We start from the raw sequence: 17,231 nt of genomic DNA on the forward strand, positions 1-17,231 counted from the left end.
CTGAGATGGTCAATACTGAACCAAAAAGTTCTCCAATAAGTCTTGAGGATATCCATTTGGTAGAAAAGTTATGTCTCAATTTCACGGGATAGAATTTCTAGCTATCAATTTCCAGCAAAATGGCAAAGGAGTTCCCTTTTTCCCCTAGGGCAGTGATGGGCAAACTATACTTGCGGGGGAAATAGGGGGGGCTCTGAAATGTTCTATCTGGCCAGGCAACATTATTCCTAATCTGACAAATAAAATGAGTAGGATACAATACAATGAAACTTCAAAAGAGTTGCCTTAGAAACAGACTGACAGATGAACATTTCCTTTCCTTTGGCCCCCTCTTTAAAAAGTTTGCCCATCACTGTCCTAGGATATTAATGACTTTTTGTGCTATGACATACTAGATTCAGCAGCTCATATCCAAGAACAGGTTCCTAGGCATCTGGGAGAATCAGTCACTACATACAATGCAATCCATTTAACCTACTGATTTTTTTTGTTACCATTTTTTATATATAATATGTAACATGATAAAATAATAATTTCATGCATATTTTTAATAAATATGCTTGTCCAAGAGAAAGGAGTTCCCACATCAGCTATGTCCAAAAATCTATATCTTATTCCCCCCCCCCTCCAGTCCCTTACCTCTCCCCAAGAAGGCAGGTAGTATTATATAGATTGTACATTTATTATCATATGATACATATTTCTTTGTCCATCATGTTTTGAAATAAGATGCACATTGCTTACACTAGGAAAAAACCCATGGAGGAAATAAAGTGAAGAATGTTATATTTCCATCTGTATTCAGAATCCATCTTTTCCTTCTGTGGTGGTGGATAACCTTTTTTTGTTGTGAGACTCTTGAATTGTTCTGGATCCTTGTTTTGTTGATAAAGTTAAGTTATTCCAGTTGATTACATACATTATTGTTGTTACCTTGTACAACATTCTCCAGATCCTATTGTTAAGTGGAAAAACTAATGTGTAAGAAGCAGCACTTCTTGTATATTCACTATGCTTAATAGAATAATTAAAAATAATAATAACAGAATTACTAGATTTGACTCTGAATCATAACTTGAAAAGTTTGAGAACTCAACTAAATTTTAGTTTGTAGATCTTATGTGGCCTGGTGAACCATATTGTATATAGTAGGTACGTATTAAATAGTAGTTTAACTGTTTAAAATTTCTTCTGTCCATGGTAGGAACACATGCCAACTTTTTTGTTTAATGGGTATGAAGACTTGGATACCTTCAAGCTTCTGGAAGAAGAAGACTTGGATGAGCTAAACATCAGGGACCCTGAACACCGAGCAGTACTTTTGACAGCAGTGGAATTGTTACAGGAATATGACAGTAAGTACTGTGTGATGTGCTCGTGCCTTTTGTTCCTAGAAGCCTTCAAGAGGAGAGGTAGAAAATAATTCATTGGAAACATTTGAATTTTTACTCAGTGACTATTTTCTTCATGTTGGTCAAAAAGAAGGATATGTTTTAAGTAAAAGACAAGACTTCCCTAAATTAAATTGAAATCATGGTATGGTACAAAGTACATTGGATTAGGAGTCAAAAAGTCTAGACTTGCCACATTAGGTATATGACTTGGGTCAATTCATCTTAGCTCTTTGAGTGTAACCTACAAAATAGGATAGCTGGGCTAGATGATTTACAGGAGCCTACCCCAATGGTCAATATTTCTATTAGTAAATGGGTGGAGACTAGACAAGGACTAGACAAGGTCTGCAGTAATTATTAATTATCAACTAGGTTCAAGCCACTGTCCAGGGTGCTAGAGCTATAAAAAAAAAGATCAGTGGTCCCAGATGAAATTCTATCAGGGAAAAACATGTACCTAAATACATAAATACAAAGGATTTTCTTTACAAATTTAATTTCAAGAGGAAGAGAGCAATAAGAACTAGGGAGACAGCTGAGTAGCACAATAGAGTGCTGGACTTGGAGACAGGAAATGCTGAGTTCAAATAGGAGTAGAGGGCAACTAAACAATACAAAAGGATCTCTGTGGAATCCATATTGGAAACTAGGTGACTCAGTAGATAGAGATACAAGGCTGGAGTTGGGAAGATGTGGGTTCAAATATGGCTTCAGATACTTTCTATCTGTGTAACCCTGGGCAAGTCACTTATCCCTAATTTTCTAGCCCTTAACACTCCTGCCTTAGAAACAAAGTTTAGTATCAATTCTAAGAGAAAGTAAGGGTTTAAAAAAAAATTCATCTTAGACTCATAGGCTACCCAAGCCTTTTGGGATGCTATAAACTATAGATAGATGTTTCTGTATGATCTCTCCTTAATCAATATGGCCTCATTAGTACTTCTATGCACTTAACATATTTTGACTTCTTTTGTAGTAATTCACATACTTATTCTAGCCTCCCCACTCTATTGTTAGCTTCATAAAGGCAGAGATCACATGCTTTTCTTTGTATAACGTATAGCAGTAGGGTGTGGAATACCACTGCATTTCATCCTGTCACCAATTTATCCCTTTCTTACCAAAATTTCCTCCGTTACTTACCTCACAGGCTTCAGTACATTGCTCATAGTGGGCTAGGTATATGTTTTCACTGACTGATGGAAAAGATATACCCCAAAGTAGAGTTAAGTAAGGAATTCTAGATGGATATATTAACTTGTAACCAAAAATACTAGTTTATTTTTATAGACCATAAACTGAATTCATTGAACTTGTGTGTATGTATTATCACACACACATACACATACACACACACACACACACACACACACACACACACACACACAAACACACATTATTTGGTAAGCTTTTTTTCCCCCTTCTCCATTTTCCCAGACTTAAATCATCTATATGAGGCCTTATCCTATAAGACATCATCTAAAATATTCCTAAAATTGCTCAGTTGTTAAAAGAGAATCTCTTCTGTTATTGAATTTACATGCTTTTTCCTTCAATCCTTCTGCTCCATTGGGATGAGATTTTCCCAGCAGCATGCTCACTGCCAACAGCAGACATGCCAAAAAACAGAGTTAGGTTAATGGTCAGAGAATTATTATATATTGCTGCAGCATTTTAGGCCCAAGGGAGCAGCAATCAAATTATTCAAGACAGCAAAATTCAATTCTGTGTAATCAGGCATTTCCTCTAAAAAGTCTAACAATATTGAGACATACAAAATTTCAAGATTACTGAAAGCTAAAAAAAACATGACACCTTAATGGTCTATGTCTTGCAGAAGAGATCACTTTAAAACACAGTCTTTCCGAATCTAAATCCATTAGAAGAGCAATGAGGTCTAAGATCTATTTTTCTCATTCTGTTCAGGAATGAATAATAATAATAGTTTATTGTTACGGTGCCATGAACATATCTCCTCTGTGCTATCTCAGCATCTCATATGTCCATGAAAATGGGTGTCTAGATATATTTACTTACTTCTGCCTCTGATAAGTGTGCATTAATTCTCTGACTTGAATATTTTAGACATCAAATGGCCTTTGACATTCAACATTTATTTCTTATATCTGCTCTCCAAAACTTTATCACTAGGAATGTTCTCTTCACTGATACATACAGGACTTAAGATGGTAGGATCATAGAGTTAGAGCTGGAAGGGACCTCAGAGATCATTCAGTCCAACCTCCTCATTTAAGAGATGAGAATAAGATACTGAAGCTCAGAGGAGTTAAGTGACTTGTCAGGGGAAGCAAGTAGCAGACCAGTGTTCGAACTCTTTTCCTGAAATCCACATCCATTACCCTTTCTTTCTATTGTACCATAGTGCTTTCCTGTGGCTTTTAATGGTCTTTTTCAGTAGCCAAACTTCCCTACACGCATCCTCTGATAGCAGACATACATCTCAGCCTGAATCATTACCACGACATGATGAGGTATCAGAGTAGTAATTTAGAAGACTCAATTAAAAGTAAAAGCTAAATAGTGAGTATGTGACTTGCTGTCAATGCCAAGGACTTGAGAAATATGATAAAGGACTATATCCCTTATTGTTCCAGACCATAGCCTGCTTATGATAGTGGTTTCAAAGGACATTTTATGGGACATTCTGCCTTCCCTAACAACAACTTCAAAAGATTAGAATGAACCATAAACATCCCTAACTTCTTTTTTAAAATTATCTAATTTTCCATTGATAGTTTTTGTTTATATATCACATTCATTTCCAAAGATGAATCCCCTCCTCTCCACAAAAACCCCCCAGTGAGCTATCTCTTGTAACAAACAAAACTCAGTTCATCAAAATCAATCATGTCTGCAACATTCTCCAGCCTTGGTCCCCTACCTTGGCAATGAAAAGAGGGAGGCACATTTTCCCCAAAAATTTTCTCTGGGAATAAGCCTCTTAATAAATTCTGTGATGGAGCTATCATCCATGAATTTTTTTTTCCACACTCTTTTAGCCTCTGATAATGTTTTCAGGCTGTGCTCCTAGTTTTATATTCCACATCTGTGAAAAATAGAAGTGTCTTTTATTGGTCTGCAAAATCTGGCTTATACAGGTTAAGGGGTCCCAAAAATGGGTCAGCATGGATTTGTTCATATACCTTCTCATATCTTCCTTCCTTCAAGTCTCCCCTCTTTTCTCATAATGAGGAGAACAGAATGAGAGGATACATGGTGATAATCTTTCAAAGGGTTGGATAACGTTGCCCATTTTGTTTCCACTGCTCAGTACTTGGTCAACTGTTTTGGCTATGGGAACCCATTGGGTTTCTGTCCCTCGGGGCAAGTTATAACAACTCCTAAATCCCCTGCCTGAGTCTTAACTGATAGCTTAGAGCTTGTCATTTTTAAATATAGTTTGTATTATTTTCCCAAATAATAGGCTAGGCTAAAATAGAGACCGCAGAGAACCATGGGTTCTCACACATAGTGAGGCCATTACTTTAGAATTTCTCTTTTTCAGCAGTCACAGGCATTTTCTTTAGGGGGTATACTTTCTGGCATGCACTTATTTAATTCTTCATTAGTCATTTTAAAAGTAATGCTTTTAATGTTAACTTAATTTAACTTAATTTTAATCTTTTAATATTAATCTTAAATTTAATTTAACTACTTATTCTGCCTTGATTAATTAAAAAAAGAGATTTCCATGTAAGAAAGACAAATAGGAAGTGGTGGGTAACTAAACAAGAAGAATGGCCAGAACATATGCAGTAGCCCTCTTAAAAGCAACATTTTTTTTCATAAACCCTTAACTTCTGTGTATTGACTTATAGGTGGAAGAATGGTAAGGGTAGGCAATGGGGGTCAAGTGACTTGCCCAGGGTCACACAGCTGGGAAGTGTCTGAGGCCGGATTTGAACCTAGGACCTCCCATCTCTAGGCCTGGCTCTCAATCCACTGAGCTACCCAGCTGCCCCCAAAAGCAACATTTTTTATATGATGATCTGAAAATAGGCATCATCTGGATGTTTTCTTGATTTCTTTGAAGAAAAAAATTAAAGGAACATGAATTATGCAGTGGGCTTTATTTCGTAAAAAGAAAATGAATTTTTGGTTTCTGTTTTATTTGACCAAGCATTCATTTGAATAAAAGTTATAATCTACACAATTAATCTTAGGTCAGCCTCTTCCAGCCACTTGGCATACTTCTGGGACCTGTCTCACCTATTAATTGATATACATTTAAAGTATGCTAACTAGTGCTTGTCTTGAGTCTAATTGAACTTGGAAGGTAAAGTGGTCAATCAAAGAGTATATTAAATGTATTTCTTAAGTACTAGGCACTTGAGAATAAAAACTAAAAAAAAAAAAAGAACAGCCTCTGCTTATTAGTAGCTTATATTTATCAGTGCAGATATTATTGCACAAACATTTATTAAGCATTTACTCTGTGCCAAAACACTTACACTAAAGATATAAGGAAAAAACAAAAGTAGCTCTTTCCCTTATGTAACTTGGATTCTAATGGGAGAAATATCAATAGAGTTCTATATAAGATATTTATGAAATAGAAACAAGTAACCCTAGAGGTTATGGACCCTGCAGTGTTTATGGGGAGAGGGAGGCCCTAACAGCTGAGGGAATCAGGAAATCTCATATGCAGAAAGCCTAGACAAAAAGACAGAAGGCAGACTAATCAAAGAAAACACATGCCAATATCCAGTGCAGATGAAATTTTTATTACTCCTTCTTTGCTACCTTTTGCCTCACTGATTTCCGATGGAATAACTCTAAACCCATCTGAAAAGTTAAATTATAATGTTCATGATCACTTTAGCAAGTGCTAATATTTCTTTGTTGTCTTTCAGCCACTTTTCCATCATTGACTCTTTGTGATCCCATTTGGAGTTTTCTTGAGAAAGATATTGGGATAGTTTGCTATTCCCTTTTCCAGCTCATTTTACAAATGAGGAAACTGAGGCAAACAGATTTAAGTAATTTGCCCAGGGTCATCCAGCTAGTAAGTGTCCAGCCAGATTTCAATTCAGGAATGAATCTTTCTGACTTCAAGCCCTGTACTCTCTCCACTATGCCACCCAACTACCCTAATGTTCCTTTAGCTCATTAAAAATTTTTTTAATAAATTTTTTGTTTATTTTGTTCCACGTGAATATCTTTGTACTTTCTCTTTAAAATAAAAAAACAAAAAAAAACAACAACAACAACAAAAATAAACCCGTACCTTCTGTCTTAGAATAAATACTAGTATTGGTTCCAAGTCAGAAGAATGGGCTTAAGTGACTTGCTCAGAGTCATACAGCTAGGAAGTATCTGAGGCCATATCTAAAACCTGGGACCTCCTATCTATAGGCTTGGCTCTCAATTTACTGAGCCACCCAGCTGCCCCCTTAAGATAAATATTCTAATTCTAATAAAGGGCTTACATTCAAAAATTCTAAAAGATTATTTTTTTTAGTCACAGGACTTATTTCATGAACTATTTCTCTGTGTAATCTAAATCTGAGGCTTCCACAGTATGAATATGTTTTCAGTCTCTTTAGTAACTATTTTTTTAAAAAGAAGATTGTCTCAACTTTAATATCCAATATACTCATAAAAATTTCTCTGAAGGATGGTAATTAATCTGTCTCCAAAAATCCCTGTCAGGATTCCAGCACAGAATAATATCTTCAAGGGAAAAAGAAAGTTTTATGGATGCACTTCATTTTTCTTTTAACATTTCTATACTATTTGCCCACTTTCTCTAGGTAATAGTGACCAGTCAGGATCTCAGGAGAAACTTCTCATTGACAGCCAAGGCCTGAGTGGACGCTCCCCAAGAGACTCAGGCTGCTATGAAGGCAGTGAAAACTTGGAGAATGGTAATAACACAAAGAGAATTATTGCCAGTGCTTACTTAGTTCTGTGCAAGCCACCTTTTCTTCAAAACATCTTTTCTTCTTCTGCCCTTCAGCTGGTGAAACTGCTTCATACTTGACTTTCTTGCCACTTCACTCAGAGTTCTTCCTTCTGTCTGAATCACTTCTTTAAGAATGATCCTTTCTCCCTCTCTTCCCTCATCCCTCTGTTCTGCATAAATGAAAGTCTTCATACCAAGATCTCTTTCTCTGATGAAATCACAAGTCCAGTTATCATTCTGAACCCTGGCTTATTTTATATTTCATGTTTATTCCCTCCTAGAATTTTTTCAGAATTTAAAAAATGTTTAATTTTTTTCAACTTTTGACAATTGTTATTGGACATTTTCCCATTCTGATTCTTTTCCTCCTCCTTGCTCCCTGAGCTGATAAATAGTCTGATATAAGTTATATTTATGCTGACATGCAATATGTATTTCCATATTCCTCATGCTGGAAAAGAAAACACATATCACATAAAAAATAGCATGCTTTGATCTGTAATCAGACCACAACTGTTCCTTCTTTGGCTATAGTTAGCATCATTCATCATGAGTCCCTTGACTCTCTCTCAGAATCAAAAGGCACAGTGATTGGGTGGAATCTGGTAATGTGTTCATTATGCATATGAAATGAGTAGTGAATGGTTGAAGTATATTTTAGTGATTCAAAAAAATCTCTTGATTTAATTGGTACAATTGCTACCTCCATTGGCATAGATCACAACCCTTTCTGTGGCTGAAAGAAAGGCCTAGCTAGACAAGCACACAGATGTCCCCATAGTTAATATTTAGAGCCATATTTGAAATCTAAATGATTTATTAGGATCTATCATGAGTTTAGGCTCTTCATGGATGTTTGGATGAATGAATGAAAAAAAAAAGCATTTCTTTACAAATACAGAACATTTTATTATAAATAAAGTAACATCTAAACAATTGAAAACATATTACTTGTACATGGGTAGGATGAGCCAATATAATAAAAATGACAGTTCTACCCAAACACTTATTATATGCTAAGCTCTGGGAACACAAATACAAAAGGAAAGACAAACGCTGCCTTTAAGGAACTTACATTTTAAGGAAGGATTAGGGAGATGATACATCTCCAAAAGTATTGTCCAGGGACAAGTATTTTGCATTTGAAAGTTGTAGAGATGGTGTGGAGAGCCATAAGGGAGTAGATTGATAAATATCCTCCCTTTCCAGTCCAAATAGCAGTATGGTTTTGAATGTTGTTTTAAAATTAGAATGTGGAGTGGGGAGAAGTGAGTAAGTGAACTTAGCAAGGTGCCAGTGCTAAAAATGCGAAATGGCTGAGGAGTAAGGAATACATAGAAATTGGCCAAAAGTTACAGATGTTATGTTTCATATATGCCAGGTATAACCAGGCAATCATTCAACAAGCATTTATTTTTATTTTTTTAAACTTCTGCCTTCTGTCTTAGAATCAATACTGTATACTGGTTCCAATGCAGAAGAATGATAAAGGCTAGGCAATGGGGGTCAAGTGACTTGCCCAGGGTCACACAGTTAGGAAGTGTCTGAGGCCAGACTTGAAGTCAGGACTGCCCATACCTAGGCCAGGCTCTCAATCTGCTTAGCCATTTAGCTGCCCCCTTTCAACAAGCATTTATTAAGTAACCACTATGTGCCAATGCTGAAGATACAAAAAAGGCAAAAACAAAAACCAAAAGAAATTCCTTTTCTCAAGTAGCTAACAGTTTGATGAGGGAGACATGTAAAAAACTATTTATACATACACCATAGACAGTATAATTTGGAGATAATCACAGAAGAAAGGTACTAATATTAAGTTATTGTAATCACTATTATAGTCAAGGAATTTGGGAATTAGAAGGAACTTTAAAGCTACTTAGTCTACTTCATATCTGAATAAACATCTTCTACCACATACTTAACAAGAGAGCCTTTGCTTGAAGACCTCCAGTGTGAGGGGGAGACCCACTCCTTGCCTCTCAAGACAGTCCACTCTCCTTTTGCTTCATTCAAATTATAATGCGTGTCTTAGTATCAAATATAAACTGCCTCGCTGCAACTTTAGTTAGATTCTATTGGTGGGAAGTACTTCTTCTGTTCTTTTTTCAAGGTCTAGCTAATCCAGCTGAATTACTTAAGATATCATGTCTTATTCCCTCTTATAACTCTAAGGAATCTGTTCTCTTGCTGATATGGGTATTCCCTACAGCTGAGTGAATCATAACCTTTCCATGTCCTCCTATAAATACAACATGAGAAATCTTCCCAACATGCTGAGGGCTTTCCTTTAATTCTCTTCACTATAACAAGAATACCAGTGGAGCATGCCAGCTGTTCATTGATTATCCTTTGCTCTTATTATAAGACTAGCCCATTTTCTTCATCATACATTTCTCATATTTTTTGATGTTAGCCTTTATGTCACTTTCTTCTGGATAATTCTTTATTTGTAATATAAATATACTTTGTTCTTCCTTTTGCTCTCTGGATGATCTTTACCTTACAGAATATTGATGGTAAAATATAGGTCTTTTAGAGGAGAAAATCGGGATCATTTAAAACAGACAAACCCCCCAAATCCTGAAATTTCCCAAGGACAATCCAACCTGTTTTAAATCTTAACTCTCTATACATTTGTACCATCTGTTCAAGATATATATGCTGATAAACATATTCTATAGTTTGTCCATCCAATTGTATTGTCATGATACTAGGAAATCATTAATAAAATTTCTTTGGACAGGACTCTATTTTATGCTTAATTTAGGGGGCAGGAAGAGACACATAAATTTGGAACTTTTGAATAGAATTGAAAATAAAGAGAAATAGAATCTGTTTAGCATATTGAAAATCTGCAGAAAATGAGCTATGAAATTGTATAGACAACAAAAATATCTTAGGGTACTTTAAAATGGTACAATGAACATTTAAATGTTCATAAATATGTTCCATGCTTCCCTTCTAATGTTGATCAGATGATGATAATACACAGTGCATCCTCCATCTTAGGTATTCAAACATTGATCAGACTTTATAATACTTTTGTGACTATTGCTAGGAAAAAACAAACATTTGATTCACTTAATGAAATTAAAGTAGAAGAGAATATAAGGGAGTTAGCACTTTAGACCATGGGTTGGACAAACTGGTCTGGAGGGCCATATCTGCCCTGCCACCTGGTTTTGTAGGGTCCTCAAATTCAGCATGGTCTTTACATTTTTTCAGTAAAGTTTATTGTATTTAAACATGTAAAAACCATTATTAGAGGACTCATTCCAAAGACTCAGTTGGTAGCTTCTGGGTCTTAAGTCTGGATCTTTTAAAGAATGGAACTTGATCAGAAAAGACTTTTATAGTCATTTTTAGTCTGATGCCCTTTCCTTACTACCATCTTTCCCCTTGTTCTAGTCAGTCTTGTTTCACAATCTTTTCTTCCTGGCTGCTAAATGAAGCTTATATATACAGTGCAAAGCACTTGCAGCTGTAGAACCTAAATTGTCTCCTATGTCCTTTTAAATGCAATGCGTGCCAATATAGGAATGTTGGGAGCTATTAAAACCATGAGGAGAAACAATTTGCCAGTAAATGATACATCAGATTCAAACAATCAACATGTCTTCCACGTATTAAGCTCTACAGTAAGTCTAGAGAAATAAAGGCAATGATAGGATAAAGAATGTGAAACTCTCCCCATCCACCCCCTTCACCCCTTCCTTTTTATTTAATATGAGTTATTATACAAAGAAACAATGGGCAACTCATCACTAATCATTTTGCAAACTTCCACTTAAGGAGAGGAGATAATATGAAAAGATATTATTTACACATTGAGTTATACACCCACACATCTCAGTTAGATCTTGGGAGACAAGTTAAAAATCTCTAGCTAGTGTTTTTAAATGCTGCTGCAATCACATTCATTTATTCAAATGCTTATTGACTGGGGGCACAATAGAGAAGAATGAATGCTGGAATCCTATCTATAACGTTTGCTCTTGGGCAAATATCTTGTTTCCTCATATGAAAAACAAGGATAATACTTATTCTTCCTACATCGTAAAGTTGTAAGAAAGTGCATTTTGTATCCCATCTGGCACTTTATTAATGTAAATCATTAGAGCTATTATCATTGAGTACCTACTGTCTGTAAGGATGGGTCAGATTGGCCATGTTACATGTCACATTAGGCTAAGTTTATTAGGGTATACAAACTAAGATCCAGCCCATTTAAGGAGGCAGTAGTTTTTGCATAGCCATAATTTTCTTATATACCCCAAATAAAATTGATGTAAAACCAATTGATCTGAAATTGAAATGAAATAAAAACTAACGAAGTCAAATAGATGGGCTTGTTGTCAGCAAGTCACACTTTTAATTGCCTCTATGTTGGGAACTCTCTTTAGCTTGATATTGATGTGGTCAGTGTATAAAGTCATTATTTGGAAAAGAAGGAAAAATAAATTTCAAGGAAATATACAAAATAAGTTAAAATTCCCATTTCAGTATCAAAAGGCTGACTAAAGAGTGAAAAAAAAACTTTTTAAATTATTATGAGCAGAAAGAAACCAAAGCAGCTTTATTTGTTAGATTTCTCTTAAAGTAAATGATGAGGTTTTTTTCCTGTCTTAGTCCATTTTGGAAAAATCATATTGGACCATGGATTGTCGCGACCTTTCAGAAGTGCTGTAACTCTTCCTCCTTCCTCCAAATAGAAATATAGGAGTCTTTTGGCTGGTGTAAAGTACATCCATAGATTGTTTTTGGTTAATGATTTTCTCTGTCTAATGGTCTATTAAACATTATTCTTCATTAGAACTGTTAACATGTCAAAATGGTGTTTGGGCAAAGCAAAGTAACAATTTTCCCTTTCTGTTTACACTTTTGTTCCTAAGGCTAATAGTTGTTTTTTTTTTAAATATACCTTTGAGAGAGTAGGAAATAATCAACAAGCATTTATCGAGGACCTACTATGTGCCAGACCCTATGCTATGTGTAGAGGATACAAATATAAAAATGTGACAGTCTTTGCTTCCATGGAGCTTATATTCTACTAGACTGCCTAACAAGGGGAGTGAAGCAACTTAGTGATCAAGTTGAGAATGGGAAAAAAAGTTCACATAACTTATGAATTATTTAATTTTCAGTGCTTATAAATGGGTTGCCCCTTGTCAATTCATCCAAAGCTATACACCACCTATTTTTCTTTTACTTGCCTAGACAAAGAAATTGTGTGAACTCCACTAACAATTGATTTTTCCACAAAGTATGATTCCCTAAAAAGGTTTATCAATCCAATCCCCAGCAAAAAGAATGAGAGTTGATAACATATCAGATTTGTCTAACCTCTTATGTTTGCCCAAAACTCCAAGCATAATTTCTGCCTCTAGGAATCCTTCAACTAATAAATTATTTTCCCTGGACCAAGTATGACATGAGATTTTTTATTTACTCAATTTCACTATTGACAAAGACTTCTTTACTTGGGGTCCATGAATTTAAATATTTTGATAATTTTATTTGAATATAATTGATTCCCTTTGTAATCCTATAGATTTTGTTTTATGCATTTTAAAGCATTATTCTAAGAAAAAGTCCTTAGGCTCACCAGACTGTCAAAGGGGTCCTTGGCATAGAAAATGTTAAGAACCCTCATTCTAGACTAATTCATGATGCTTTACTAGGCCCCCTTTTTTGACACTGATTTTAAGTCATCCACATTTTTTCATCCATGTAATTTATATTCTTGTCTTTCTGTAGAACCTCCACAGAGGATACAGGATTTTTTCTAGTTCTTTTGAGAGGATAATTTACATAACATTTGGGCTATTTCTCACTTTTTACTAGATGACTGGCCCATCTCCTTTTTCAGAGACCATTTGTGAAATCAAGAAGACTTAGTTTTAAGTTCTACCTTACATAATTTTGTCACCTTAGTCAAGTCACTCGACCTGAGATTCAGTTCCTTGTCTGTAAAATACATATTATAATAGCATCTATTTCACAGTGTTGTTGTATGATCAAAAGACTTAATTTAAGTCAAGTACTTTACAGGCTTTTAGGATCCATACAAACATGGGTTATTTTAATTATCATATAACATCTACATATTTTATTGTGGTAACCAGTTCAAAATTTGATTTTAAGGGTGTTTTTTTTTCCCCCAGGGAATACTCGGAAGACTGTGCCCATTAAGTCAACTATAGATCCCCACTTTAAGGATTTCAACAGAAATCAGTTATCCAACTATCCAACACTGCCTTTAACTAAATCAGTAGAAACTTTGAAGGATGGAAAGAAGGAAGTCCGGCTTATCAACATCCATACTTCTCACACTTCTGATGTCTGTGGTGAGCCAAGTGTGACTAATTCCAAGACAAACCGAAGAAGCTTACCAGTTACCATCTGTCGGAGCTGTGAGACTCTGGAGGGCACTGAAGCTGCAGAGACTTGGCCAAGGTCCCATTCCCTGGATGACCTTCAAGGAGAGCCTAATGCTAAACGAGATGTGCCTAAAAAGGAAACAGAATCTTCCCCCCAGAATGTACCAGAAGTGCCCCTAAAGACAACTATTTGCAACCCGAAGGCAAAATCTCCCTCAGATGTCTCTTCTGTGCAAGACCCACTGCTATTGACCCAAAGCAAGCCATTTTCTGATTCTCAGAAAATTAAAACCAAGACATCAGGCTGCCCATCCACAATTTCATCACATGGGACAATTCCTTCTTTGCCTAAAAATTATGATGCTCAGCCTGCCTCAGTTAAACAGACTTTAACAAGGACTCCTCTAGAGAGTCACAAAAAAGGGCATGATCTTGAAGGAACAAATAATCCTCCAGTCACCAAAGAAGGGAGCGAAGTGGATCAGAGGGTCACTGAGGCAAGAACACAGCCAAAAATTCCTTCACAGCCTCCACCTGTTCCTGCCAAAAAGAGCAGAGAACGCCTCACTAATGGATTACACCATGCTCCTCTTGCCCATAGTGGTGCCTTCTCTAATCCAGATGTACCAGGCTTGCCAGTTAAAAAGAATAGCCCCCTTAGCCCTAGTGACTGTAATACAATGACAGTTTGTAGACCTTCCCCAGAACAGGAACCCGGCAGCCCCCCAACCACACGGCCACCATGGCTATCTGAACTGCCAGAATCCACTAGTATTCAACAGCATGGAGTCAAGCTAGCCCCTCCTTTGACAAGGAAGATTTCTTGTGCCAGAGGAGTAGATCTGGAGATGCTGGTAGAGAATAAGTTGCAAGCTGAAAGCATTGATCTCACCGAGGAACCATATTCAGATAAGGTAGGAAGATCCATAATCTCTCACTAGCCTTTCTTTGAAACTCTGGTTTTGTCTACAGTGGGCAGCCAGGGCAGCCAGGGAATGAAAGTCCCAATTTATTCTGGTCACTTTCCTGTCCATGTAAGGACATTCAAAACAAACTGGAATGGAAATTTCAGTGGTCCATGGATGGATGGGATGCTCTGTGCTCATTTGTAGATTTCCAAGTGGAACTCCTTCATCAGGGACACAGGACTGTTAAATGGAATGATCTCAGCAACTTAAACCAGAACTTCCTGCTCTGTTTCGTCCAGGAAAAGGGAGACTAAGGCTTTCTTCCCTGCTCTTTGGCAACTAAACTTGGTAGGGAAGACTGGTGTTGAAAGAAGGAGGTTTAAGCAACTTTCTAAGGCTGTAAAAGTAGCAGAGGAGATGCCAACCTTCATTATTAGTGGGGAGTTCCCTAGCTGTGTAAATGGAATTAGCTCTTCCTCATTCAGCCATACCTTAAATATTTTAAATTCCCATCCTACAGAGCAGTGAAGACAGAACTCTTCAACTCATCTTTGCCATTAACTATCCATCGATTCTCAACCTTTCTGTCCCTAGAGTGGATAAATAATACCTGCCCTACCTCCCAAAATTATTAGAAGGATCCAATGATATTAGATGTATAAAGCACCATACATCTTAGAGTATTATTTGTTTTCAAGCATATTGAGAATTTTTGGTAGAGATACGGCAATTAAGTGATAAAAGAAGAATAAAAGTACAAAAAAGGGTCATTTGAAGCCCCTCAGTGCTACATGTATTATGTGAGAAATACATAGAAATTTCTTTTTATGTTTAAAAAATACTCAGTAATTAACAGTGTGTGCCAGGCCAGGAGCTAGAGATATAAAACAAAAACTGGATAATTCCTGCTTTTAAGGGACATTTGTAAAAAATGGCTTTTAAAAAAACTCTTACCTTCTGATTTAGAATGATATTGAGTATCAATTCTAAGAGAGAGGAATGATAATGGCTAGGAAATTGGGGGGTAAGTGACTTGCCCAGGGTCACATACTTAGGAAGTTTCTGGGGCCAGATTTGAACCCAATACGAAGTCTGGCTTTCTATTCATGCCCTACCTAGCTGCCCCTAAATGAGAAGAGAAAATAGAAAACATGAGCCTATTAAAAAAAATAGTATCAACACAAGTACTGGTTCTAGAATCAGAGACCTTCTGTACAAATCTCATGTCTGCCACTTACTACCTGTAAGTCCCTTAAACTTCTCTGGGCCTCAGTTTCTTCACTTTTAAAAAAGGATTGAAGAGGGCAGATGAGTGGCTCAGTGGACTGAGAGCCAGGCCCAGGGACAGGAGGCCCTGGGTTCAAATTGGCCTCAGATACTTCCCAGCTGTGTGATCCTGGGCAAGTCACTTAACTTCTATTGCCAAGCCCTTACTGCTCTTCTGCCTTAGAATCGGGACATAGTATTAATTCTAAGACAAAGAGTAAAGGTTTTAAAAAAAAAAATAGAAAAAAATAAAAAAGGATTGGACTAGATAGATGACCTTTGAGCTCCCTTCTAACTTCAAATCTATGATATTTCTAATAAAAGGAAACATGGTTTGTGCTTGCTCTGAGTTATTATAACCTTTCAGTATATCCCATCTATCTAATGGGCCATCTTAGAGGAAAGAATAATTCATAACAGCATTTTAACACTTCTGTAATGAAGTTCACTTTCAGAGTCAAGAATGGACCCTGTTTTTGCTTTATAATATAATATAAAAGAAAAGTCAAAATATTAAATAGTAAGAGAGAATTTGTGTGTGTTTCTAAATCTCATGAAGTTTGAAAACCTTTTAATATCACATTCAGGAAGTCCAAAGCAGAACTTTGAGAACTCTAGTTAAATGGAATGTTGTGCAGCGACAATTAAAATACAAGAGAATTTTATTTGGTGTGGAGTTTTTCAAAGAATTTCCTGAGAAAGTACATTTATTGAAAGGTAAAGAATAGATTCATTTCTTGACAACAATCTCTCCAAAACATCCAATTCACAATTAAAGCTAATGGATCACTTTTAAATATAAAGTTTTTAGTAATGTTTGATAGTAGTTGAAGATTACTCCATTATCCTGGGTTTGGTGTATCTTCAGAAAAAATGTACTATTTAATTTGATAACTGAGTAGGTTGGTATTATAGAGAGGACGAGAATCTGAAAACTTGGGTTTCCTTCTATTCTGATGCAACAGTGTGATCTTAAGCCAATCATTTGATCTCTCTGGGCCTCAGTTTCCTTTCCTTTCATTTGAGGAGTTTGGACTAGGTGATCACTAAGGTTTCTTCTGATTCTTCCTTGTTTTACAGCATGGTCGATGTGGGATTCCTGAGGCTCTAATACAGAGATATGCTGAAGATCTAAATCAGCAAGAGAAAGAGATTGCTGTGAAGATGGACCAAATCCGGGTGAAGCATCTCAGGAAGCAGCAGCGGATGGCGGTAAGCACAGGGACCATGACTTTGCGCTTCCTCCCTCCCTCCCTCCCTTCCTCCCTCCCTTCCTCCCTCCCTTCCTTCCTTCCTTCCTTCCTTCCTTCCTTCCTTCCTTCCTTCCTTCCTTCCTTCCTTCCTTCCTCCTTTCCTT

General features: G+C 36.4%; 1 protein-coding gene across 1 annotated transcript in view; it reads left to right on the forward strand.

Annotated features, from left to right (window-relative positions):
• The window catches only part of SASH1 (SAM and SH3 domain containing 1), a 108,545-nt gene that overhangs the window by 56,575 nt on the left and 34,739 nt on the right, over positions 1-17,231 (forward strand). The window contains exons 9-12 of the mRNA XM_044675459.1: positions 1,205-1,355; positions 7,169-7,282; positions 13,485-14,614; positions 16,955-17,111. Of these exons, the coding sequence (XP_044531394.1) occupies positions 1,205-1,355; positions 7,169-7,282; positions 13,485-14,614; positions 16,955-17,111 (1,552 nt within the window). The remainder of the gene's footprint in view (positions 1-1,204; positions 1,356-7,168; positions 7,283-13,484; positions 14,615-16,954; positions 17,112-17,231) is intronic.

The sequence above is a fragment of the Gracilinanus agilis genome, chromosome 4 (assembly GCF_016433145.1).
Source record: "Gracilinanus agilis isolate LMUSP501 chromosome 4, AgileGrace, whole genome shotgun sequence".
Classification (NCBI taxonomy): Eukaryota; Metazoa; Chordata; class Mammalia; order Didelphimorphia; family Didelphidae; genus Gracilinanus; species Gracilinanus agilis.